Consider the following 27,553-nt stretch of genomic DNA (forward strand, 5'->3'; position numbering starts at 1 on the left):
ATGGACCCCTTCACCGAGGTGAGAGCGCGGCCGGAGCCGGGCAGCAGGGCCACTGTCAGCGGCTGCTGCCGCGGGGCGGCGGCTCCTGAGGCGGGAGAGATTCCCCTGCTCCTGGGTGAGGTCTGTCAGCGCCCCTCATCCCCGCTTGTGTAACTGTGGGGGGGGTGGTGGGCTTGTGAGGCTCGCTCCCTGCAGCCCCCTCGTCTTGCTGCTGCTTTTGGGGCGTCAGGTCTCTTCCAGGAGAGGAGAGAGCGGTTATTCATGCAAGGCTTTGCGAGGGAGAGGCCCTTTTCTGAACGGATACTTGACCGCGTTTCCTGGCACTTTAGTGTTTACTTTTCACGTGTGTCTGGCAGATAAGACGCTCGGCTGAAACTAGGGACCCTGGAAGCTAATGGGAGTGATATTGACTAGCATTGTGCCTGCCATTCTAAAGGTTGAGCATGAAGTTTGCCCAAAGCAGGAACTTAATCTTAAAATGCGCCCTGTTAGACATAATTGCCACTGGTCAGGTTCATTGGCAGGCACAGTTCCTCTTTTGTTTAAAAAAGGAAAGGAATTTGTCATTAGGGTGGATTTGTGTGTGTGTGCATTTGGGTTTTACAGGGGCCAAGTTGTAACAGAATGAGTGAAATTGACCAGTTTCAGTCTGTATAAAGGTTGGAGGTTTCTTAAAGATGCTGTGCTGTACCCTGATTTGATATGTCACACGTCTGTGGCACCTTGCAGGGCTGTCTTGTGACTGATTTGAGAAATGTCACAGTAATGATGACTTTCAGTAAGCAGCCTGCCTAAGCAAAAGCCCAAACTGCTCTTAAAAATATCCCCAAATGGAGTAGCTTGGGGAAATACTCTCTCCTCCCCTTGAAAACAATCTGTATATCAAGCTTTAAATAAACTGAGCGTCCAAAAAAGGTGACTGCACAGATATGGTTTAAAAAGCTGAACATAAGGTATCGATCTGAACATACTAACTAAGTATGTTGTACCAAGGCAGATTTACCCTACTCCCATGTAAAGGCTTGCCAAGTATAAACATCTGAAACCCTCTTCCTTAATTGGTAGTGGGTGACATGATCTGACTTGTCTTAAATAAACTTGAAGTCCAGATGACTGAATCAAATTCAAAGTGGTTTGGCGCGCTGGGAGATATTCCAGCCTCAGCACACCCTTCTTGTAGGTAACTGACTTGGAAAAGCAATGACCTACTGTGAGGCCACTCCTTTGAGTAAACTTCATTCAAATGTTAGCTAGCATTGCAGAGTGCCTAGAATGTTGCCTTATCAAGAGTGTTGGATATGCTGCAGAGGACATTCCACTGCTGTGTAAAAATCTAACTGATATTAGTGTATTGTAAGTGCTGATCATGTATAGCAGTGTAATTCAAGCCTTAATTGGCCAAAGCATGCTGTTAATTCAGTGTTTGCTCATCACTTTACAGTAACAAATTTTGCCCTGGTCTCACTGAATTTAAGCTCAAGTAAATCTTGCTTTAAGACTCAGTTGAATGCTTTAAAATCAGACAGTTCTGAAATAATGTTTCTTTTGATTCAGCCTACAAGCAAAAACTAATACCCTTCTGAATCTAACCAAATTATTAATACAGAATGCACAGAGGAGATGGTGCAGTGGATTCTTTTTTAGAATCATAATGTACATACTATTTGTGGCTTTCTGTTTGTAGCTGATTGTATGATTCACCTTTCTTGCACAAAAGGCTTTGTTACTCCAGAATGTTAGAGATAGTGCAGGTCATTTTGTGCTTGGAAGTACTTACTAACATTCACAGACCAGAATGTGGTTTCCTAGCATGAAGGATGGCCGAAGAGTAATAAGTGATGCAGTTGCTCAGGGGAAAATCTGCATATGTGAAGTCTGAAGTTAACTATTACTTCAATGTCATGGCTAAATTTGCTCCCTTTGCTGCATTCTGCTTGTAAAGCAAGGTAGAACAAATTCTGGTAATCACATGGGGGGCCTGAGTGCCTTTTCTAAAGCTGCAAAATACATTCTTTGAAACATACATTTTTAATACCAAGATTGTCCATCAACATTTGAAGTGGGAAAGCCTCTTCTGATTTTTAGAAGCTGTTTTTGCTGTATAAAACATGATCCTCTAACTTCCACTTGGTAGTTCTCAGGCTTGTAGATGTAAAGAAATAGATATGTCTTCCTCTGACAACAGCCAGAGTTTCAGAACACTTGAAGAAGGTACTTGTAGCAAATACCCTGTTGATGAACCTGGAAAGTAAGTCTCGAGTTCTGGTGACTGGCTTACTCATCGTGTGTAATAGCAGAGTTTGAATTATGGCAGTTGCATGGAAAACTTGAGATACCAAAAGCCAATAGGAGCTAGAGTTCAACAACAGAGGCGTGCATTCTTGGGAAGTGACATCCTATTTGTAGCAACTGAAACTCCATTTTACTGAACTAACAAAACAGAAAGGAATGTGTGACTGCATTTGAATAGAACTGTATGAATAGTGTTGTGGAATATATACTGAGCTTTGCGCAAGAAGAATGGTTAGTGTATATAGCCTGTAAGATTTTATTTCAGTGGGGGTTACCTGCGCTTTGTAGCTCTGTCTTTTGGAGGCTGAAGCAAGGAAAGGTGATTTGTGGACACAAATAGCATGAAAATTGAATTCCAGGCACTCTTGGCATTTCATGCCTGCCTCCAGCCCCCTTCTCCTCTCCCCACTTCCCCCCCCCTTTTTTTTTTTCCTCTCTCCAAAATCCTCCTCTTCTATGGAAGGTCACAAAGAGCTGTTGAGATTGACATTCCGTTTGTCCTGTGTTGCCCTACAATGGAACATTGTTGAAGACTTCAGCCTTAGACAGTTAAAAATGTGAAATGTGGATTTAATTGCTGTGCAACAGGACAGATAATGGCTGGCACAGTTCTCAAAATAATTTACGTGCTACCAAACAAGTGCAGTTTATATTCTTCCCTTCAAAAAGACCATTGATTCACTCACACAATTTCTTGTCTCAAAATACCTTAAAACCTAGATCAAAGGAGTAATTAATTATCCTTTAGATGTGATCAAACTAAGTGATAATGATTTGTGAATGCAGAATTTAAAACAAACACCGCCTTCCCCACCCACCCACCTCAAAACAAACAAAGGCAAAAAAAAAAACCCAACACAATCTATTTCAGACTTGATGCTATAAGGAATCAGTTTCTGTTAGTGTGGTATGTTTACTAACCCAGCTATTTTGTATGGAATATGATCATAGCACTCAAATATCAAATGGATAGGGAATGAAAGAGAATGTTTTTGGGTTGCTTAATTGGTATCACTTTATATGTTCCTCTGTATATAGACATGATAAATAGCCTGTTTATTAAGAAAGCTAGTTCTACCTTTTAATGTTTCTATTAAAATTTATGATTGAGGAAGAGAAATTCACCTCTTGATGTAGAAGGTATTACTAGCAGCATTTATTTATTTTTTTTTTACAGCCACAATTCTAATTTAATGCCTTTTTTATGACCACTTGGCAACCACTTGAATGTTGTTTATTTTGTTACAGGGTTAGTGTCAATCCGGTGACTTGACCATATACTTTAGCAATGTGTCAAAATAACCCACTAGCAAGACTTGACAGTTCAAGATTGGCTACTTCAGGCTCTCTATTTAGTTTCGACATTGCTTGTGTCACTTTAGCCTGGTTTCCTTTGAAAGCCAAACTAATGTGAGACACTAGTTGATTTTATGACTGGATCTTTGGAACTTACTAGCTGGCTTCACCTCTTACTAAATGAGTAGGTGTCCCAAACTTCACTGCTTCTTCAATTTTCATGGAAGTTTGTTGCTAGGTGAAAAGACCCAGACCCTTGCCTCTGTGAAGAAAATGCTGCAGTCTGTTGTCTGTCTGGTAGGCCAGACTTCAGATAACTTGTAAACCTGTACTGACTGGCCAGATAGCAGAAAGGTAGCTTAGAATGTGCTGCAGTGTGAGCTACCTTTTATCTAACAGGTACTTGCTGAAAACATGAGAAGCTCTGGGTATTGCAGTGGTGAAATTGAAGTATGAAGATCTGGGGTTATCACAGTGAGAAAAAGGAGGTAGACAGAAAAAAACGTGTAGTTGGCAGTGTAGAAAACCTGTTTTGTTCATTCTGCTTGCAGGTGGGCATCGCCAGACAGAAAAACAGACTTTGAATGTTTCCATCACGTTGTGCCACAGTAGATCAGTTAGCAACATCCAAGAGCAGCATTTGTCTTAATGTAGCCTTAACTATAAATTTCTTGTCTTGTGGATCTTGGTACATGCTGTATAAAATTCAAACATTTTTAATTTGGGCTATTACTAGTTAACACACCTATTGCAGTGTACAGTAGTAACACATGATTTATTGACTACTCAGAAACTCCTTGAAAGAACCCGTGCCAGGCGAGAGAACCTGCAGAAGAAAATGGCTGAGCGGCCGAAGATGGGAGCAAGACCCACAATGCAGACCAAGAGAGTCAGAGAGCCTTTGTTAGAAACTGGGAACCAGGTGCCTCTTCCTGCAGAAGAAGGTATTTTGCAGCAGAGATTCTCTTGCTACAAGTCCATCTCCTTTTTTATAAGGGCAAGTGAAAACCCCTAGTGTTTATCTTCCATTGTGATGAAGTTACCCGACCGCTAGGACTGAATATGGCTAATGTTTAGCTTTACTTGAGAGCAGATGCTTTAAGTAATTAGTAAGCTATTTAAAAATAATTGTATATTGCCAAAGATAGTGCCTTGTGCTTGATAGTTTTCGGAAGGGCAGGATTCTTGGAGGCATATCAAGTTACTCCTAAGTCATAACTTTATTTGCACTACAATTTTGTATTGTCTGAGAAAATATTGAGGATTTTTTGAATACTAATGTTTGAATACTCTGACCTGTACAGTGAAACCTGGTACAAAGCCCTCACCGTCTAAGAGGCTGTGCCCTGACAATGTGGAGACTCAAGCTTCCAGTTCAGAGAACATACAGCCAGTTCCTTCAAGTTCCACAAGCCAGTGTTCTCCTGAGATGACTTCGGAGTTGCACATAACTGCTTCTAACAGAACTTCATTGCTTCAGCCTCTTGAGAAAGGAAAAACAAACACCGAATCAGAAACTCCTGCAGTTCCTGCAGCTCTTTCAGTCAAAACACGTATGCAGAGATTGGCAGAACAGCGACGCTGCTGGGATAGCGAGGGTGTGCTTCCTTTACTAAGCAGCAGTGGTTCGTTGTTTCCATTGATGACTCTGGCCAGGTTGGACAGAGTCTTGGGTGACATGGTCTAGCATGAGGTGCCTATGGCAGCAGTGTTGGAACTAGATGATTTTAAGGTCGTTTCCAACCCTAACTATTATGTGATTCTGTGATTGTTTGCTAGCAGAAGATAATTTTGTGTGTATGAATACTAATGTTTTCATAAAGAATTCTTGTGCAGCACTGGGGAAAGGCCTAAAATAATGAAACCTGACTGCAGCTTAATTTTATACTTTTATTTCCCCCACCCCCCACCTTAGTGTGATGCCTTTCTCATCACAACAGTGGCATAAACCTAGTCAACTCCTTGGTTACAAATTTATTTCTTTGTAATAAGCTTTAATTTGATTAGTCTCAATGCCTTCAGAGCTAGTAGCTTGATTCTGTTAATGGTAAGAATATTTAACTGTTGATAAATTCAATATTTAGCAAAATGTAAAAGATGCAAATATATTTCATTATGTTAGCAAAATAAATGTGTTTTCTTTTTTCCAGATCCCTCTGAATATGTTCCTGTGTCTCCACTCCAGTCAAAGGATCTGCCTGTTTCTCCACCTAAGCAGGCATCTAATGCCCTGGCAAGTGATACCCCTATTGGGAGAAGAGGCCGTTTAGCTAACCTTGCTGCTACAATTGGTTCCTGGGAAGATGACCTAAGTCATCCATCTGCAAAGCAAAACAATGCACAAGAACAGCCTGGCACTACTTGTTTATCCAAATTGTCCACTACAAGTGGAGCATCTGCTAGAATCAATAGTAGCAGTGTAAAGCAGGAAGCTGCATCCTGTTCTCAAAGGCTTGTTGAGGCTCCTGTTAATAAACCAGCAAACTCAAAGATAGCGGTGAGTGTCTGATTTAGCTGCTGATTAAAAATCAATTTGAGTATCGGGGGGGCAACACAAATATTAACTCATAACTCTTTAATCTGCAGTTAAAGATTTGGTGCGAGCAATCTGGGTCTTTTTACAACTTTTGCTTTATTGCAGTCCCACATGCCTGTTTTTAACAGCAGACCTGAAACAGCTTAGAATCCCTTTTATTGAGACTTGGTTGAACATAATATTTCTAAGTCTTGTAAAAGTTCATGTCAAAGTAATTGGTGGCTGTTCTCGACTGTCAGAAGGGAGCTTTTTGCAGAAATACTGGGTTTCACTTGGTATCTTCATGTGGTTGATTGACTTAAATGTTATTGCTGTATGAAAATTGAATTAGAATGCTGAAAGTAGTGCCAGATACCTATGTTGAACTTACACCATTTATGAAATAACAGTATCTGCAATGCGCAGTCTTGTTTAGGGACATGTGGGAAGCTACCTAAAGTAGCTGGGAGAAGCACTTGGGATCAAATGCTGAAACAGTTTGAAATACTGGTTAGGAAAAATCTACAAAGAGCTTCTAACACTTTTTCTCAGCTTTGTTGTTGATGGAATAGGTGTGTTATAGTATGCTGTGCAGAATGCTTTCATTTTCCTCTTGGAAGAATGAGAATGTACAGTCTCATTTTAATGTTACTCCTTTTTCCTCCTTGTTAAGGATCCAGACAATTTAACTCAATTCTCAAGAGTCACTGTTCCCTGTTCTAAAGAATCTGCAGTACAACAACCGCTAACAGAGAATCCCTGCAGCCCTCAGAAAACTGAAAAGCATACACAAACAGCAAAATCAACTTTGCCTCAACCAGTTCAGTCCAAAGAAGAGCCAGTCAAAGGAACACATGTGCAACCTGAACCTAAGGGTAAACCCACAACACCAGGTAAGCTGTTTTACCAGTTTCAATAAGTGTTTATTTAAATTGGGCTTGTGTGTCCTCACTTGAAAACTACATACTAATTGAGAGTTTATGGTAATGTATCAGGTAATGCCTATTTCCTTCTGGAACTTGACTGAAGTCCTGAAGAGTTCTGTGATAATTATCATAAATCATACGGTTTCCATATTTTGCAAGGATGTTTTCTTGGACAAACTTTTAGTAACTCTTGAGAGCAAAATTTTTCTCTATGTGAAAATGTATCCTGCTAACATCAGTTAATTGAGACTATTCAAAGCTTCTTGCAAGTTGTTGGGTGCTGTGTTTCCAAACAATATAAGGTAAAAAGTCTGCATATGTTAGAAGAAATCAAAGCTAAATGTCACATAGATGCTCCAACTTTACGGTCTTTACAGTGGTAGCACTGATGTCGAAACAAGTGATCATCCCCAATTTTAAATTCAACTGCTTGTTGGATCAGAAATTTGGACTAACAGCTTGAACTCCTTGAAGGTGGCCAGGAGAGCAAGTGTGTGCCTCTAGATATGCTGTCAGCAAAAGACTAAGTGAGGTGGATGCAAAACAATGTATCCACCTTATGTACTAGAATGCTCATTTACAGGAAGGATGCAAGTGAGGCTGGCTGTATAGGAAGCATTGAGAAAGCAAACCAGTTTAAGTAACTGGTGGATCACGTGGACTTTAGCAAGAGGATGACATCTATTTGCTCTGATTTGCTGTTTTACTAACTTCAGTGTTCTGTTGCTGTGGTGATTAGCACTTCAGGTTTAGTTCACGTTAAAGAGCTGTAAAGGAGACAGATTAATTGCTTCATTGAGAAGCTTCAGCAGGATACAGTGATTTCTGTGGTTTTGAGAGTCTCTTTCAAGGCAAAACAATTATTCTTGTAGGGGGATCAGGAATTAAACCCTTCCTGGAACGCTTTGGGGAGCGCTGTCAAGAGCGTAGTGCACAGAGTCCTGCTACGAATACTCCGGGGTGCAGAACACCCATTGTTACCCCAAATACTAGGACAATCCAGGAAAGGCTTCTTAAACAAAATGAAAATTCCTCTACTGCCAGTTTAGCACTGCAGCTTAAGCAGGTAATGACTTTGCTACGTTCATAGTTTGCTTATGAGCTTGGGGAAGATACTGTTCTGCACCTGCCTGAGGAACTTGAAATGTTTTGACATCTTAAAGCTGTTAACTTTTCCCCCTGTTGCCCTTTATTTGCTTAGGAACGTGAACGAGAACTTGCATGTCTTCGTGGCCGGTTTGATAGGGGCAATCTGTGGAGTGGCAAGGAAAACGGAAGTCAGAAGAGAAAAGTTCCAGAAGCTAAAATGGTAACGTGTGACTGCCATGTATCAAAAGATGATAGTCTTTTGTTAAAGCAAATGAACTGCTTTAACATGTTCTGAACATGGGACAGATGTGCAACTGTAAATAAAAGACAAGGCCAGTGCTCAGGCTGTGCAAGACTGCTTGTCAAGTGGTTTGCGTGATTATTAACGAATTAGTAGAGATATTTTTCCTCCTGCAGTGTCATGGAAGGAGACAAGTGATACTGGTTTGAGCCAGTTAGCTTATCCGTGGTTTTTCTAAGTGTGGGGTTTAATATTCTATGACTTTAAAAGCAAAAGAAAGCTCCTCACACAGTGTTTAGTACCTCAGCTAAATTTCTTACATAAATAAATAGGATCCTTCTTGAGACTGGATCAGTAGCCTTTTTTTCCTAGCAGGTACTAAAATGTGTTTCTTTCTGGCATTTTATTCCCTTCAACCATTATCTCCTAAATGTACTGTGGTTTTATTTTTGCCAGGAAAGCCAATCTCAGGCTAGTCCAAAACGTTCTCCTTGTTCCGATGCCAGTGCTTTTGCATCAGCAGAAGACACACCAGCAGGTGATAGGCCAGCAAAGTCTCCCAGCGTGGAGTCTTCAGGTAAGAATTGTTGCTGTTTGCTTGTGGCTAATGCTGGACCGAAGCACTGTCCTTGATGTTCATGAGCAGATAAAGAGGCTGGTAGCACTAATATATAAAAAAAATAAAACTGGATCTCTTTCACAATTACTGACCTGCCTAAATCTTTTTGTCTGATAATAATATTCTGCAGTCTTATGCCACTTGAAAGATGGGCAGGAAAAACTGCCTTTCATTTTTTTACCTATTTTTCATACTGTCATGTATGTTAAGTGCAAGGAGAGTGAATGAAAATTGTCAGTTATAGATGTAATCTATACTGTACCCCAGTATCCATATTTCCACAATAATCTAATGGGTGGGAACTCTTCTCTCTTCAGTAGCCCTTTCTGCTAGTAATTCTTATTGTAAGTAACACGAAAAGAATTCAGAGAGGCTTGTGACATCCTTTCTGGTGCTTCCTGAGTGGAAAAGCCTCCAGTTCTCTGAAAAAAGGCAATTTAGTTACTACTTCTTTTAGACATTATGGGCAAACAGGCTATCAAATGTGCTTCCAGAAGACCAGGATGAGATCCTGCTTTTGGCTTGGATTTGGCTGTGATGGTTTTTGTGTGGTGGGTTTTTTTTGCTTGTTTGTTTTTTGAAATGTCCCTTTTTGCTCTGAGGGTACTCTACTATGGTTTCAGCATTGCTTTTTGTGCTATCAACTTTCTGATTATAAGATTAAAAGTTACGCAGGTTGTGGAGGGTATGTGTTCTAATGATTTTTTAACAGCAACCTATCTTAAATCTAGTGGGCTTTTTGTCAGTTGTCAGCTGTATTATCCAGCTGCCAGAAAAAATCCAAACTTAAAATAAAATTCAAAGGCTAGACATAATCTTCAGTGACATCTTCTTTATAACTATGTAGATGCTCCTAAATGTGAAGAGACTCAGAAACCCAGTCCTCTGAAGATCGGTGAGCCAAAAAGCCCTTTAAAAGCAATGTCTGTCTCAAAACTTGAGCAGCGTGCTGAGAAACTGAAAGGTTTGTATTGAGTAGATGTATATTAATGCACTTAACTGTCTGTTGCCACTTGTCCAGCACAGTGTCAATATCCTTCAAGTGTAGACAATGAGTTCACCATCCATCTGCTGACACTTGTGTGTTATGTAATGAGGTTTATGTAAAATGAATCAGGAGTCTTCTTTCCACATAATCCTTTTCTCTTGACATTCAAATCTTCAAGATAAATTAAAATGCTGATATTAAAAAGTTTATTGGGAAAAGATAGACTGTCTACTGTGGGACTTGCAGGTATGTTTCATAGCTGTTTGAGCTAAGATCTTGAAACTTGTTTCACAAATGCATCTTTGTATTCTCTTTCTGTGTCAACTGTGCAGTTTATGTGATAATAGTGTATTAAAATAAGGATGGAAGTATACTTTAGGGTTCTATATACCTGACTGAAAGTCCTTTTTTAATCAGGCTTACTTGAAATTCAAAACCAGTTGCCTTATCTGTTAACATCTTTCCGCTCATTTAAATGAGAATGAAGAGATTAGTCCTGATGCTACTAATACTTTTTGAATGCCACTTTTTAGATGAAGTGTATGCAGTCGAAATGAGTGTGGATGATGAGATGAATAGCTCGAAAGTGATAAATGAGATTTTTGAAGTTCTTGAAGAAGATGGTCCAGACATAGAAAAGCTGAAGAAAGAAATGAGAATGAGCCTGGAAGGTGAAAGTGATGAGGATGAGCAGGAAGAGTCACTTAATATTTCGTCTATGTCTCTGTTAACCCCTTTAGTGGAATCTGTTGGTCCAGAGGTGAGAGTTCCTAAAAGATGGGTAAAGGTTTGTTTATCACAGAGAGGTGGAACTTGCTTGTATCAACAGTATTTTGTTGTATTGTGATACATGGGCAAATAAAGAAGTTAAAAGAGACATTTTACTAATGAAAGCATAATAATGCAAAGTTTTCTTCTTCTGAAAATAGCTGAGCTAAGTAAGTGGTTTAACTTCTGCTAAATCAAGTTTGAGTATATATATGTATCTATTACTTGTGTTGGACTTCCAGTGATATACATGCATTCAATGAACTGATCACTGATGAAAATCTGAGGAGAAGAAACTGTTGCTTTACTAGTTAGGAAACTAAGGGTGAAAACTTCTCGAGTTCAATGACCTGTTGGTGCCTTTAAAATAAAACATTTGCTTGCTCCATGTCCTAAAAGATACTTGTAAAACGTGTGTTAAGTTTGGAGGCTGCTTAATACTATTTACTGTTTATATGTAAGACCTAGTCAATGTGAGAGAAAGCAGATAATGGTTATTGTGGCCAGATATCTTTATAACGTTTTCTTCTCCCCAGGTCTTTGTTTCTCCTTCTAAGTCAACTGGTGAAGGTAGCAGTATCAGTGATGTAAGTCTGAAGTCTGACAAGTTCCAAAGGACTAAAGTCCCCAGGGCAGAATCTGGAGACAGCATTGGCTCTATATCAGACGATCGCAACCTTCCCTATAGGTAATAAATGCAAAACCGCACCCCTGATTCTGTAAGTGGGCAGATTTAAGACACTGGATTTTTTTAGCAATTCTAACAAGCATACTGCTTAAACTACAAAAAAAGCTTTTTCTTCCAAAATTTCAGCCTTTATCACAGATAGTCCCCATGTAGTCTTTATGTATTGTGCTTAAACTTAAAATGAGGAAATGTGTTTTAAAGCGGTTTAAGCAAGTAGAAAAACATGAATAAGTGATACATATGTATGTATATTGAAAAAAAAGACCCAAGCATTGTTACAACTGTGAAAGATTTAATGGGGCTTCCTCTTTTGAAAGCATTGATGCATACAGATCTCAAAGGTTTAAAGAAACCGATCGTCCTTCAATAAAGCAAATCATTGTTCGCAAAGAAGATGTTACTTCCAAGCTAGAAATGAAACATAATGGCCCATCTGATCAAGTCAATATCAAAAAGAAAATGCAGGTATGCAATGTACTACTTAAAATCCTTTTTCTAATTTACTGTTTCCTTGCTTCATTTTCCTTGAGCATGTCCAGGACTTAAACACACTACTTGGAACTGCAGAATTAGGCTTTTTAGCATGAATATGCAGTGATAGGGAATGATACTGTATAAGCTGTACAGTTTAATGCATCTCTTGAAAGGCTCAAGCTATAGAGTAAGTCTAGAGAGAGCAAGCTGTCATTTTGAGAAGGGAATGGGGAACCTTTCTCTTATTACTGCCTTTGAATTAGGCGGGATTCATAACTACATAATTACAGTAGGCAATATTCTGATATTTAGTAGTGCCTCTTTCATGTACAAAGCTGAATTTCTGGTTAACTGCTGCTTCCCCTGGTGAAGGGCAGACTAGCCTGCATATGGAGCATACAAATGTTGAAGTCAATCACTCCCATTATTTAAATGATTTCTGAGGTAAAAAAAAAAGTGGTGCTGCAACATTCTTCTGCACAAGTGACTGTGAACTGCAAGATCTTTGTAGTTTACTATTCTGTGTGTAAGTAGTCTAATTTCTCTGAATCGTGGCCCTCAAAATGCTAATCTCAAGACATTTCCATGTGTGAATCTAAATCTTTCTCTTCTTGCTAATTATTTTAACTATTGGTTTACTCTAGGAGCTCAATAATGAGATCAACATGCAGCAGACAGTGATTTATCAAGCCAGTCAAGCTCTGAACTGCTGTTTTGATGAGGAGCATGGGAAAGGGTCACAAGAAGAAGCAGAAGCAGAGAGACTTCTTCTCTTAGCAAGTAGGTTTTTAGACCCAAGTTTGATTCTTTGTCATGAACGCTTTGGGAAGAAGCAGGAACAAGACCGGCAATGCATTTATTATGCTACCTTGTAACAGCTTATTTATAGTTCTTCATCTGGAAAACAGGATAATACCTGTTCTGTCTCACTTGTATAGGCAAGAGGATTTTTTTGGTATCTTTCTTGACTTTAATATTCCTACTATTCTTGCAACAGAAATGTTAATGATCTTCATTTTACATGCTTATGGGGGGAAGAAAAGAATGTTCAGTACTACTTTTTCCTCTGTTACAACTATAATTAATTCCTCTATGCAGCTGAGAAGAGAACTGCTTTATTGGAAGAACTGAATAGACTGAAGAGTGAGGGACCTCATAGTAAAAGAAATAAAGCTGCTTCTATATCCACCGAATGTGCTCCATCCAGGGGATCTGTTTCCATTTCAGAAATGCGTCTACCTCTGAAAGCAGACTTTGTATGTGGTACAGTTCAAAAGCCAGGTAAAACCAGCAACTGAAGACTTTACCCCTTTCTTCCCCCTTCCCCATCCTCCCTGCACATATTTCTGGTTCATACCCCTGGGTTGTTTATCTTGTCTTCTGCATTGGTGTTTCTCATAGATCAGGGGGGCAATGAAAACCCAGCAATTGCTTTTAATTGATCTGCTTTTTGGTTAAGTTTTCAGTATTTTCCATGGTGGTTTTAGTTTCATCCTGTTCTGGCTTGGGAAGTTCAAGAAACTTATCCTTTCCAGCCAGTCTTAAAGATCTTTATGGTCCTGTGTAGCCTGTTGGAGAAGAGGTACAGTTTTGTATCTTGGGTTGTAATCTGTCTTGCTGCCTTGGAATTTTATTGATGGGTGCAAGTGTAGTGCCTAGATGTCATTACATAAATTCTGACAGACTCATTAAGCCTCTAATTTTTTTCAGTCTTTCTGTTAACATCCCACAGTACTTCATTTACAAAGGCCTGTCTTCCATTATTGTGTCATATTTAAGTCATTAGAGTTGACTTTAAAGTTAAATTTTTTTAACTTTAAAGTTAAAATGTGAATTTATGTCTTTATTCCAGAAGAATATCTGGTGATATCTCTCTGTAGGTCTAGACTTACCCTGGAATATAGTAAGCTTCTGTTATGTGGCTGCTTAAAGAATCTGCAAGCCCACGATAACCAATGTTATTTTATATAATGCTACCAAATATGATTGTAGCTGGACAGATTCTTACTTTTTGCCTCAGTAAGACTTGAGGACAAAAGGCATTGGACAAAATTGTGTTTTGTACTGGTTGGAAAACTTTTAGTGAATTATTATGTAGCCTTTCTTGTTTCCTTGATTAACTGTACAATGAAACATGAAGTGGTTCTTTTTACATCTTCAAATAAAACCACAGCCAAGAATATAAAAGTAAATATCTGACCTAATTTACCACCCCTTTTCCACTCCCAACATGTTACACCTTCTTGTTCCATGAGATGCTTCATCTCAGTTACAGAAAAGCATCTCTGGTTACAATAGTATAAGTTTAGTTTCCATCAGTAATTCTCCAAACCAGATTGTCTGAACAGACAAGTATGAGCTACTTGTCATCGAAACTTGGTTCTGAAAGTGCAACGTTTGCTATGCATTGTGCACTAGAAGCTCTAATAATTGCTTTTACATTTGCTGTTTTCTTCAGGGAAGAGTACAAGTCAGTGCTTACTGGAGTCTTCAACAGTTGTTCTGAAAGCTGTGACTCAAAGTGTTGGGGGGGGTAATGATTGTTTGTGTAATGTGGTATGATATTTGCTTTTACTGTTCAGCAGTTTGCTGCACAAACTCCAGATTATCTCCTGCCACTGTTGAGAGGTGTGTTTTCCTCCCTTATGTGAAAAGTTAGGGAAATGAGTTGCCTGAATTACCAGTTCCTTCGCAGGAGTGAAAACCATGAGAACAGGCAGTAGCAATGCTGGTGTATGGTTAAGCTGGCAGGCCTAGAGAATAACAACCGGAGTATAAGGAACTAAAATGAACTGCTGCATCTGCCTGAAAGCTCCTCTCCCCATTCACACACAGGGTAGTGTAGGTCTGGCTTGAGGTGCCAGGTAGTTGTGGAGACAGTAGTGGTTACAAGTAAAAACTTGTTTTAAAAGTAAGTTTATAAGCAAATGTTGATTATAACCAAGTGTTCAAGTGGGGGTGAAGCAGAGATGTTTACAGTATTTGAGGGGTTGCTTTTTTTGTTTTTTAGGTTTGTTAGCCAGAGGTGTCCAAGTATCTATCTGATTTCTATTTACAGAAGCAGCAAATTACTACTATGTAATAATACTGAGATCTGGAGCAGAAAACATGGTTGCAACCCCATTAGCGAGTACTGCCAGCTCCCTGAGTGGAGATGCTCTTACTTTTACTACGACATTCACTATGTGAGTATAAAGGAACTTTTTTCAAACCAGTTTCAACTCTGATGATGGAGCATGCATAAAACTGTATAACAGCTTCATATAAGGATGTCATATTTCACCAACAAATATAGTGACATCTTGCTATTTCCCACTTCAAGAAGTAGCTGGAATGCACTTCTCTCAAAAGAGCAATCTAGACTTACTCCACCATCCATCAGCTAACTTATCTCTTGTTTTTTCTACTTTTGTTCTCGCCAGGGAACACCTGCAATGACAGATGGATGATGTGTGTTTTTCCCGTTTTCAGCAACTAACCTTTTACATAGCTATTTGGTTTTGATGTCTGGAAGAAAATAGTACTCTTAAAACTTCAACTCTCATATGTTAGCTAAAAGGTGTTGCGAATTCAAATAGCTGGGTTTTAGCAAAAGTCTTCTAAAATGAAGAAATAAGCTCCTTTTTGAAAATCCAACCGAACTGGAATTTTCACTTAAAAGATATTTATTCAAAACCAACCACCCAGTCTCTGTTCGTAGAAATGTGTGCCAGCAGTGGACTGCAGGGTGCAAACTGAGAAATGATCGATGCACTCTATCTGCCCCTTGTCCTTCCGTCCCCTTTTGATCTTTGAGTTCTAGAAAGTATCTTGAAGTAGTAATACACTCAAGTCTTAAAAACAGCAGCGCTGCTTGCACTGAAGTGTATTACTGTAGAAGTGAAACAAACAAATTCTCTTGTGTAGAACCTGTTTGCTCCCAGTTTTAAGGAGTAGAAAGAGGGAAGAAGTAAGGAGTATCATTTAAAAGGATCACCTCTTTGCTTCAGTCTGTTCAACTCATTTTTCCCTTCTTCTCCCTTTTAGGCATGATGTGTCAAATGACTTTGAAATAAATATAGAAGTTTACAGTTTGGTATGTATCAGTTCTTGATAAAGACAATGTGTAAAGGAGAATGAGGAGGTGCACTTTAATATCTTCTTGCCTTACAGGTACAGAGAAAAGAAGTTCCAAGCACTGATAAAAGGAAAAAGGCAAATAAATCTAAGGTAAATGAAACAACAAAATCAGCATGTTGTATTTCAACAGCAGGTACACTAGGAAGACTGCAGTGTCCAGGGAGAACTGACTAATGGTCTTAGACAATCTGTTGCTTGCTTTTACTCTTCTTGTTATTTATTGGAACATCTGCAATGACAGATGGGTTTTGGAGTCCTGCAGGTATTAGTAGATTGGACCTGCAGCACTTGCTTGAGTCTAAAATATATCAGAGGAGAAGAAGTCTTACTAGTTCAGCAAAATTATATGCTTTGCAAACTTCTATTGGGTAGGGTGCCTCTGCTTGTGATTTAGTGCCTGTATTCTCCACTTTACTTGAACACCATCAGTCAATATGCCCTACCTTGCAGTTTGTTTTGTCTTAAAGGTTCTGTTGATTAATTGCAACACATCTGTCTGTCTTCCCAGCCTTAAGTAAAAACCGTAGATGTTGGTGGGTTATTTTTAAGCAAACTTCAATGTCCAAGGAGTTATTAAAACTTTTCAGCTCGGACAGGGTGCACGTTTCAAGTGTTTGTGCTTTATTAAGGCTTTGTGACCTCAAACTAGCCAGTGGCTTTCTGGAAATGGTAGCTTAATAAAACCAAGAAACTTCAGTGTCTTTTAGAACAGCTGCAATGAGTACTTAAATCCTGTCTCTGCAAACAGATAGGAATTTCTCTTAATCTTAACTTTCATTGGCACAGTGAAAGCATGCTTCCACGTATCCCCCAATAAAACCAGTTTGAAGTCCAGGGTGTTTTATTTCTCTCCTGTGCTGTAGTTAGGGGAATCTTCACTTAAAATCTAATGGTTTTGTGTCAGTGTACGTAAGTTGCTGATGTGGAGTTACAGGTTTGCTGATAGCATATTGTACCTGCTTTTTGACAAGATTCTTAAACTTGTATTTCAGCTTCAAGATTAAATGAGCACATAATTCCAGCTCATATTAATATACAGTCTCACATAAACTTGGATATTTTCACTTGGAACTATAGATGATGTACAACAGTAGCACTGAACATCTCTGTATTTGTATAGTTAACTCTTACCTTTAATAAGCACCTAAGATTGTTTTTTCAAACACATGCTGCTCATCCCAAGCTAATGCGTATTTGAACCTTTCTGCAGTAAATATTTCTTTGATATATAGCATTCCTTCCACTGAAATGTTACATCTAATAAAAAAAACCAAGACCTGCTCATTACAACAACTAGTATCCATTCAAAACTTATTTAGATAAGCCTTCAGTAGTTTCACTGTCTAATTTTTACACTAAAGTGATGAACAATTCAGTAGAAAATGCATTTATCATCTTATTCTTTTGTAGGTTATTACTCCAAAGAGATTATTAACATCTATTACCTCTGTAAGTATAAATGTAATATTGTACCAAGATCTGGTTATGACCTCTTCCAAAGGCCATATTCTCACACTGAATAAGGCCGTGCCCATAGCAGGCTCTTTGTATCTCTTGAAACTCTGTAACTGTCCAGCTTTCTGCGACATTCTTCAGACATCAGCTCAAGAAATAGGTAACATTACATTAAATATGTAATGCTGGAAATATACAATTACTGCATATTTAGTGGGACCTTCTTTCAAGATGTGTTTGCTTTTTAAACTACCTCAGATGCGGCTTTTCTAACCTGCTTAGTCTTGTGTAGAGATGTGCAGAAGTTACTTCCTCCACTGAGCTTTTATTTCTCTCTTTCTCCTTCTAGAAAAGCACACTTCTTACTCCAGGTAAGTATAAATCAAAACATCCTGTGTAGATTATTCATCTTGGCATTTGCTGTCTAAAGCAGTATATCAATAAGTAATACTTGTAACAGACGATAATTTGGGAGTAATAAATACAGAATTATGTCAGCTTGCCAGCTCAAACTGGCGCTGTGTTTATACCTGAGTTATCATTCTGTTTAATGGAAGGTCTCTTCACAAAATCAAACTTAGTATCTTATATCAGATTCCTGTAGTTGACATGCTTTTCCTGAGAAGGTAAACGCACACGAATGTTAAGATTTTAAACCAGAGTCTGATGTCAACAAAGTAATACAGACGAAACTTGAAAATGCAAATAGATTCTGAAGGATTGCTTGTGTGTAGTATTTTTAACATGTTTATGTATTTCTGACTGTTGGGGGAGAAGAACAGCATTCCTGAGTGTTCTCTAACCATATAGAAATATATTATACACTTGTCTGACTACAATAGGAGATACTTGAGCTAGTTTAAGTACAAATTGCACCGATAAGGAGCTCATAAATTAACTCCGGAACGTTTGCCATGCTGCTGCAACTGGTCAGATTCCTGCGCCTGAGCTACAGTGCTTGTTTCTATCGATATAAGTGCCTGTATTCCTCTGCATACAAATTCTGGAAGACTGCAGCGTGTCCCATGAGAGGAGCTTAAGAGATTTCCAAGTCACATTTCCGCCGCAGGGCACAGGCACTTTTGTAGTGTGACCTAGAGTGCTCTCTGTCCCCCTGAGACCTCTTGAAATGCTTTGTCTTCTCCATTTGTGAATATTTCAAAACTGCTTCCTGAAAGAAGGGATGTACTGAGGAGGAATGGTGTGCATCAAGCTCCTGCCTGAATGTGCTGCTGGGGCTCACACTGCAAAGAGTGCTCCTCCTGGAGTGCTAAGCAGTACCAATAAAACATTTTTAAGCCTTGCAGCATCCTGCTTGCATGTTGTGTTATGGCTTGTGTTGTCACTTCTTTCTCCACAGCCATGGCCAGTCCAGGTGGTCCTAATGCTATACGCAGTACAAATTTCACCCTTGTTGGATCCCACAAGCTGTCATTGTCTTCTGTAGGAAATGCCAAATTTGCATTGGACAAGGTAATGGAAATTATTGGCTACTAATCCAAATGTAATTGCATGTTATTGGAATAACAGCTATGAGTCTGGTTCACTGTTTTCAGATGAAATTACCATCCTAGAAACAAAACATAAGTTTATATAAATGTTGCTTATATATAAAATTTATGTCTAGTTGTTCACATTTCATTTCATATGACTGAAATGTAAGTTTGAGACACAAAAGAAAAATAGTATATTATGCCAGGAGTTTTCTTTTCTGTAGCTCCACGTAAGGTATAGTTATGCAAAGATAAAAAAGGCATTTAGTTACTGATTTTCTTTCACTGACAAGAAAAATTGTATGCAGTTGGTATCTCTGTATGTGGTCTTCACATTGTTCCTTGCTCTTAGTCTTGCAGTTACCCCTAAATAAGACATTGTATTTTAATGATAATGAAGTATTTGAAATTGACTGCATTTAATTGACTTAATTTTTAATTTAATTTAATTGACTTAAAAATTGCCATTTGAATATATTTAGGAGTAAGAGTTTCCTTTCATATCCTAATTCAATTTGTAGAAGCAGATTATTTTAATTCTTGAGAGCTATTATTGAGTTTTATACTACTAGTTCCTTGTCTGAACAGAATATGCTTATTGGCTTTTACCATCAGAAATCAAAACCACATGCAATCTTATGTCCATTACAGTCTCTGACCGTGTAATATCTTATACCTGAAACCTATTTTAATAGGTGTTTACGCCAGCAGCTATCTTAAGCTAACTTAAATTCAGAAGCTACTACATCTTATGGTGGTACTAAATGACAGCTTTATCCAAACAGCAGCAGAAGAATGAACTTTTTTTCCTTGGCTAGTTAAGTTTTATTGTGATGATAGTAGTATTGCAGTTATAGCTTCTGATGAGTGATGAGATAAAACAAATTGGTTGTTGCTTGTGCATAAGGTTAGAAACATCACAATAATCCCAATTCGCTTTTTACGAGCTTTGCTTTTTGTGGATAGAAGCAGACTTTATTACTGGAACAGTTTGCAGAACTTCTCAGTTTAATTGCACTGTACTTTCTGACTGCATGAACTTCAGAAGTACCTGCTTTGCTCTTCAGCATAAATGTTGTTCTTAACCAGAACTACATGCGGAATTCTCAGTTTGTGTATGGCTTGGTTATTGGAAACCCTTTATTCTTGGAGTTATGGGAATTGCATTTTATGTTACATTGAGCAACTTGGGTTTAAACTCTTTTGGTTTAGTCATTAGGACAGGACACTGGACTGGACTAGTGAACTAGCACAAGCAAAAGGTTCTAATGGAACTCCAGGGAAATCATCACTTAGTTAACTTTTCTCCAGGTGCAAACTTCAACAGTTATTAATGAATAAGAATTCCCCTTTTATGTCAAATCACTTGATAAAATAATAATTAAAAAAGGTGATCATCTTTGTAAAGCTTCTGTTTGGACTTGGCCCATGGCTGTACCAAACAGCTTCTTTTTAACTTGCTCCATGCATTTCTAATATGAAACAAACTGCTGCCACAGTGGGTATTTTGTGTTTCATTCCTCCCACTTCTATGCACAGGGTAGAAAGGACAAAAACGTACTCATGTATAACTGTCCTTTTTTTATTAAACCTTAACTCTACACTAATTGCATTGAGCATGTTTCTTTTTTCCCTAGATAAATTTTGAAGGGGTGGAAAAAGAACTGTTGGGCTATATGTTCCAGGACCAGGTTGCTATGATCCTTTAGTTTATAACTTTAATAGGAAACTGCTTCCTAGTGCATGTTGCTCATCTGCCTGGCCTGGTTGCAGAATTTAAATGCTTACAGAGATTTACTAACCAACCATGAAATATTAGAGCCGTTAAGACTTGCAGGATTCTACTCCCTGTCTCTTACAATAATAAGCATGCTGCTAGAACTCAACGTGATTCAGGCTACCTAGGGTTTTTCCTTACCTATCATGTGTCACCCTAGATCACTAGAGGGGGTTTGTCTTGTTTCAAAACAAATCCATGTCTCTTAAAGATTGCTAGTCAGGAAATTTGAGCCAACTTCTGAAGAACTGCACAGGATAAAATGAGCTACTGTGCTGATACAAGACCAGGGAAAATGATTGGTGGCCTAAATGTTGGGTGAACTCGTTTCAACTTTCTTTCTACCACCTCCACCCCACTTGCCTTTGAAAGGGATATGTTGCTAACTAGGATGTAATAATTTCTTATTACTTGTACCGGAGGGTGTTTTGAGCCCTGCTTTAGTAGTGGTGTTGCAGGCTCTGAATAACTGATCCCATTCCATTTGTTGCACAGCCTTTTTGTTTTACTGTCACACAGCTCTCCACTGGTGAACTCCTCAATCTACAAAGTAGATTCATCTGACCTAAATTAGAAAGGAATGCAAAACCAATAAACCTGAAGTGGGGAACCGGACAAACTTGAGGTCCTCACTCAGCAATGGATGTTACTGTGGTTTAGTAGGATACAACCCAGTGTTCCCTGGTGTAGCATTCAGGGCTATCTGTGCTGATAAAAATCCAGGACTGGTGCAACTTATTATTATGTGGAAACATTTTCCTGTTTTTGCTTCTCAAATGGTCATGTAAACTCCTACCTGGCACTCACAATTTTGCTGTGCTATACGGTAGGGCCAAGTACATGGCAAGCCATGCATGCTGTCTGGTGGAGCAGATCTAATGCATAATAACAATTTCCTCCCCTGCTTGTGCACATGTGTGTCATGTCTGGGAGGATGCTGCAGTATGCCTGCAACTCAAAGGTGATCAGTTTCTAACTGTAAAATCTATTGCAGGGTTCACTGAGGCCTACAGATGTACACTTTTAGCTATTAGGGTTACTCTTGTTCATCTGAACTACTAGCAAAACTTAATTCAACTTGATCAACATGTGTGGAGGGATTGAGGAGGTCAATAGGCAGGCTTCATTGCATCTTCCTCTTCAAAACTCTTTAGTGTCAAATAACAATTTAACCATCCTCTGGTACACTGGTTAAGCTGGTCTTCAACACCTTGAGTGCCAGTTGAGAACTGCTCTCATTCCTTTTTCCCCAGTATTTTGAAATACAAATATTTCTCTGAGCAGGCACTACTACATCAGTATCCGCCAAAAATGCTCATGGCATCCAAGTACCAATCCTGTTTAAGCCCACTATGATATTTTCCCAACAGCTTAATGTCAAACTGAGGCAGAAGCTTGCAGGATGTGGACTGGTGCTGTGTGTTGTTTTTAACCATGCTTGGAGTGCTTGTTTTTATAGACAGAAGCATGTTTGTGCATATGTCCTGAGCAAACTAATAAGCAAACAAATCTTGACAAGCTTCTGAATAAACTTGACACAAAAAGTGATTATTACTGTCTTAATGTAGACTGACCACTTCTTTCTGGCCTAAGATCCTAAGAACAAGACTGCTAACATCTTGGTGCAGGTGTCTTGCTTCAACTGGTAGAATTGAGAGGTGTCCAAATTAAATGACTAATTGCTTTACTTTTTGCAGGTTCCCGTTTTGTCTCCTTTGGAAGGTCATATATATCTGAAGTTGAAATGCCAAGTGGACTCCTCTGTGGAAGAGAAAGGATTTTTGGTAAGATACTTCAAGTTGCTTCCATGGAAATTACAAGTCCTATTAAATGTAGTTACTTCTTTAACTTCACACGTGTATTTGTAGTGATTGTAAAGCTTAAAACTAGCTCATTTTTTCCCTGCCCCTCTCTGAACCAGACCTCAAACCTTTCCTAGTTTGTCTTCTAAACATTCCTGAATTACAGCTACATTTTTCTCATTCTTCTAAACACTCTTCATTTATTATTCTGAACTTCAGTTAACCTCTTGCTATAATCTGTGATGTGAGATGAGATCCTAGCTTCTCTGCCAGAAGTAAAACCAAATTCTCCCTAGAAAAGTTACACACACACACATTCCCCCCCGCCCCCCTCATATGCACAAACTTTGGAAGCAACAGTATTTTTTGGAGAAACATCTTGAGCAGTTCTCTCTGTAAAACTGGAGTTGTAAAGTGCAGCTGATACTTGGGCCTAATAGATGGAGCTGTTGAGATCGTGTCCAGGAGATGGCAGTAAATGTGCTCTGAAAATACTGCAGCAAAACATTGACACTGTCTCATTTTGATGGGTTTAGAATTTCTTTAGGCTTTTTTCAAGCAGAACTTTCTGTCTCCTTACTCTTAATTGAAGTTGAACAGATTTCATTAGATGAAAACATTTCATGTGCTTATGGTATTTGCTATCCTATGGTTTTGTGTACTGTTTAACAAAGTCCTTGTTTACTATACAATATGTAGAACCTGAAGAATGTTGTACATACACATTCAGGTTTTTTCAGAGTAAGGGTTTGGAAACTCCCTACGCAATAAAAATTAGAATCTGAATTGTGAAGAGTGAAAAACACAACACATAGATTGGGGGGGGCAGAATTCTGTATGTTCAAGAGGGATCAAGAATAGAAGTCATATACTAAGCTTTCCATTTCAAGTATTAAAGAAACAGGGCTTGAGATTGGCATAATCCTGCATCCAGTAAAATGATTACCAACACAAACATTTAAAAAGCAATTTCCAATTTCTTTTAAACTGATTGGACTGCTGATTGTCCTGTTGAATAGCTAAATGTTTTGTAATCCTGAATAGTAAGTCAAAGGTGACTTTGGGTATTTAAGTGGTTAGGGTTGGAAAGGACCTTAAAGCTCATCCAGTCCCAAGCCCCTGCCACGGGCAGGGACCCCTTCCACTGGAGCAGCTTGCTCCAAGCCCCTGTGTCCAACCTGGCCTTGGACACTGCCAGGGATGGGGCAGCCACAGCTTCTCTGGGCACCCTGGGCCAGCGCCTCAGCACCCTCACAGGGAAGAACTTCTTCCTAATGTCTAATCTCAATCTCCCTTCTGTCAGTTTAAAGCCATTCTTCTTGTCCTGTCCCTACATTCCCTTGTATAAGTCCTTCTCCAGCTTTTTTGTAGGCCCCTTTAGGTACTAGAAAACTTATCATAATAAATTGTGTTATACTAATTATGGTTTGTGAACCGTTCATCCTGTATCTGCTATAAGTAACCCTCCATTATCTTAAAATAACAGAATGAACCACTGTCAACATGAAAATCTGGTATTTTGAAAGGGCAGCAATGCTATCTGGAAAATAAATATGCTGTACTAACAGAAGTCTCTCCCAGTGTATATATTTTTTGCTTCACTTATGTTTCCTCCTGTGAAGGGTTGTACTTGCAGAACTACCTGGTAGAAAAAATACTTGAGTACAGTCAAGGTATAATGATACCTCATTGGTTTTAATTGGTTTTTTTTAAGACTATGTTTGAAGATGTTAGTGGATTTGGAGCATGGCATAGGCGCTGGTGTGTGCTGTCTGGAAACTGTATATCTTACTGGACATACCCAGATGATGAAAAACGAAAGGTAATGCTGTTTTCTAAAGCTCAAGTCCCAAGCTCTTTAGTACCCTACACAACTAGCTGGTCCTTTTTAATGGCAGTTCAGGCTTAAAACAAAGAAGTACATTCAAAGCGTGAGATTCAAGCTTATAATGTTTCCTTTGGGGCATGGAGGGACCTTCATGAATCTGACCTCAATCAGGGGAAACTTAGAAACATACTGATTTATCTAGTGACAAAGGGGAAAAGTGGAGGAAGATCTATATTTAATTTCCTCTTTAGTCTTAAGGCTTTCCTCTGTGCTTGTTAAATGACTAATTGAAATTAATCAGACTTGTACAGCTTCATAAGCAGACTGTATCTAGTTGCCTTAAGTTTTAGACAAAATAATGACTCTAACGCTTAATATGGTAAAGAACTAGAGTGGGCAATTCTTCTGTATTGCAGAAGCATAGCTGTAATTATGGACTATCTTATTTGCAGTCTTTTTTTGCAGCTCCACATTATAGCTGAAACTGGTACTTTTTAAATGGTTCTCATGGAAACCTAAGTTATTGTCTGGCTAATGAGGCAAATCAGAGGCTCATCTGTCATGAGGTGAACCTTGTCTCCTTAGCCTGTTCTTACAGTGTGTGCTGAAATATTTCCAGATCCTTTCACAAACTGATTTCAAGAGGGCTTTTCTGACTCACTTAAGTAATTTACCACTAAACGCTTGCTTGTTTGTTGGCAGAACGCTCTCTTTCCCAAACTCTGTTGCAAACTCTGGTCCTTTTGGGTCTTCTATGCCAATCCAGATGCCTGAGTTTAGTTTCTTCACTGCTAACAGAGGAAGACCATATGCTGATAGTTGACATTGCCAAATATATCAGTGTGCTTTATTTTCCTGCCAGGAGAGAGGGAAAACTTTGCCTACTGTAATAGAAGATAGGCAAAAAAAAAAATGAGTTAAGCAAGAAAAAGGTTCCTATTCTACCATTGTCTGCAAGAAAGCAGTTTTGGTTTGTTTTCCAATTCCCTTGAAAATCTTCTAAACTTGTTACTAAACTATTACTCTGAGAAAGGGTCAGCTGTGTTCTATTGATATACTATCATCCACAGCAATATTAAACTACCCTTATTAAATGCCTCCCTCACCCCTACTGTATCTGTTCCGGCATTCAGAGATAGATGTACCTCAGAAATATCAGTAGTGGGCACTGATTGCTTTAAATTGTGAAATATTTTTGTTACTAAATTTCCCATGGCTGTATGTATATATATATATATATATAAATATATCTATCTATCTATCTCACCAACCTGTTTCTTCATGCTCCTTGAAATGGAGCTACCTTTTTTCCTGTAACTTAGGTATTCTACTTATCTATGGAATAATATTGGGAACATGCCCAATAAATAGCAAGCTTTTCTCCAAGCCAAGAGCAGCTTGTGATGTTTCCCTGATGAGGTGTTCTGTAGGTGTGAAGAGTCAGAGCCAACGTCTGTAACTAACTTTAGGCATAGATCTGAGCCTTTGTCTATAGTCAGCAGAAAGAGAGAAAGGCCTTGAAGTTGGACATCCTCTTTGGAGGGGTCTAGCTTTGATTACAGAGGGAGCTAGAACAGCCAGACTTGGCACTTAAGGTGCCTTCCTTATTGCATGTTTGAAGATGAATCTGTGTGCTTATAGGCTTTGACAAGAATGATGCAAGCATCCCTAAAGTGCTTGTTTTCTGTAGGCTTTGACAAGGTTTATTCTATCAGTTTGGATTTTATTATGAAATGGTCTTGAATTGGAGAGTTAAAGCTTTTTAAAAGAATAAAGAGCAGATGTATCTTCCTAGAGCCTTTGGTAAGGGATGGATTTGTTAGCTGTATGGTACGTGGCTGAGCAGGGCATGTTCCATTGTCAATTATCTTGCTTCTGCTATAGCTCTTAAATGCCAAAAAGGGAATCCCTCTTTTTGTATGGAGTCATTGATTTGGGGGGTGTCACTTAATATAGCAAAAATTGGTCAAAGCATATATTAGTCAGAATTACACTTGACTGCAGAATTCTTGACTGATGAACTTCACTTTCAGCATCCTTTGGGCCGGATAAACTTGGCTAACTGCACAAATCATCAGATTGAACCTGCCAACAGGGAGTTCTGTGCCCGTCCCAATACTTTTGAGCTGATAACTGTCCGACCTCAGAGGGAAGATGACAGAGAGACTCTTGTCAGCCAATGCAGAGACACCCTCTGCGTTACAAAGTGAGTAGATAGATAAAATGCTATTTAGTGTTCCGTGGATGATCATCTTGACATTTTTTGGAAGAACTAAGTAAAGGCAAAGAAAGACAGGCATACCTAATCCTTTGGGTTCTTTGCCTTTTAGGAACTGGCTGTCTGCTGATACTAAAGAAGAGCGTAATCTTTGGATGCAAAAGCTCAACCAAGTCCTTGTTGACCTTCGCATGTGGCAGCCTGATGCCTGCTATAAACCAATTGGAAAGCTTTAAACTCTGGAAGGGAAATGCAAAGAAAATATATATACAAAACCTGCATCAACTACACAAAAAAAAGGAACTTAAATGGGAATGTGGGAAGTCTTCTGGGTCACTTACGCTTTAAATTTCAGAGAATATTTAACATTATACCAGGAGTATATTACGCAGTATTTTTATTTCACTTTTAAGAATTTTAAAGCTTTTTTTACTTCCTAGCTTTTGAGTATGATGGAAGTAATTAGCTGTTTGCTAAACATGCTGAATAACTCCCGTTTTTTGGAAGTCTTTTTTAGCCAAATACATTCTTTTCTTTAAACAACTAAATTGTTGCAGGAAATCACACTCCAGGGGAGGAAGGGGGGCAAGCTAGTGAAAAAACAAGCTTCCTAAATAACTATGCTCCCTGAAAGAAACAATAGCTCAGAGTTTCCTAACAAGGATGATGCTGAAGAACATTTACTATTGGAGGGTTTGTCAGGTTGTTTTCGTAATGATCAGGCATAGAAGTTATATTCTACAACGTGTTATAGGTATTTCTTGCTTGCACAGTGTCCTTGCAGCCAGAACAAAACACATGCACAATATATTCATACTTCTTTTGATATTTCTCATACCAACTGGTATGGATAAGTGCATGGCATGTATACTATGTGGTTTACAGGTGTGGAATTATGTATGCATTATATTGCACTTTGATAGAGATGAAAGGTCTTGATTATTTTTGTTAGGACTGCTATATTA

The 27,553-nt window shown here is 38.7% G+C and overlaps 1 protein-coding gene across 1 annotated transcript; it reads left to right on the top strand.

Moving 5' to 3' along the window:
- On the top strand, positions 1-26,824 carry ANLN (anillin, actin binding protein; the record flags this gene model as incomplete). Its single annotated transcript, XM_080639673.1, has 25 exons — positions 1-18; positions 4,379-4,532; positions 4,893-5,186; positions 5,739-6,085; positions 6,777-6,996; positions 7,902-8,095; positions 8,231-8,338; positions 8,816-8,936; positions 9,826-9,942; positions 10,500-10,726; positions 11,271-11,422; positions 11,740-11,887; positions 12,541-12,676; positions 12,995-13,177; positions 14,955-15,081; positions 15,923-15,971; positions 16,049-16,105; positions 17,426-17,464; positions 17,820-17,841; positions 18,831-18,943; positions 20,601-20,654; positions 22,438-22,524; positions 24,257-24,364; positions 26,404-26,576; positions 26,701-26,824. The coding sequence occupies 25 exons, from the start codon at positions 1-3 to the stop codon at positions 26,822-26,824; spliced, it is 3,372 nt and encodes a 1,123-aa protein (XP_080495799.1).
- Between the last annotated feature and the right edge of the window lie 729 nt (positions 26,825-27,553).

The sequence above is a fragment of the Psittacula echo genome, assembly GCF_963264785.1.
Source record: "Psittacula echo genome assembly, chromosome: 2".
Lineage (NCBI taxonomy): Eukaryota > Metazoa > Chordata > Aves > Psittaciformes > Psittacidae > Psittacula > Psittacula echo.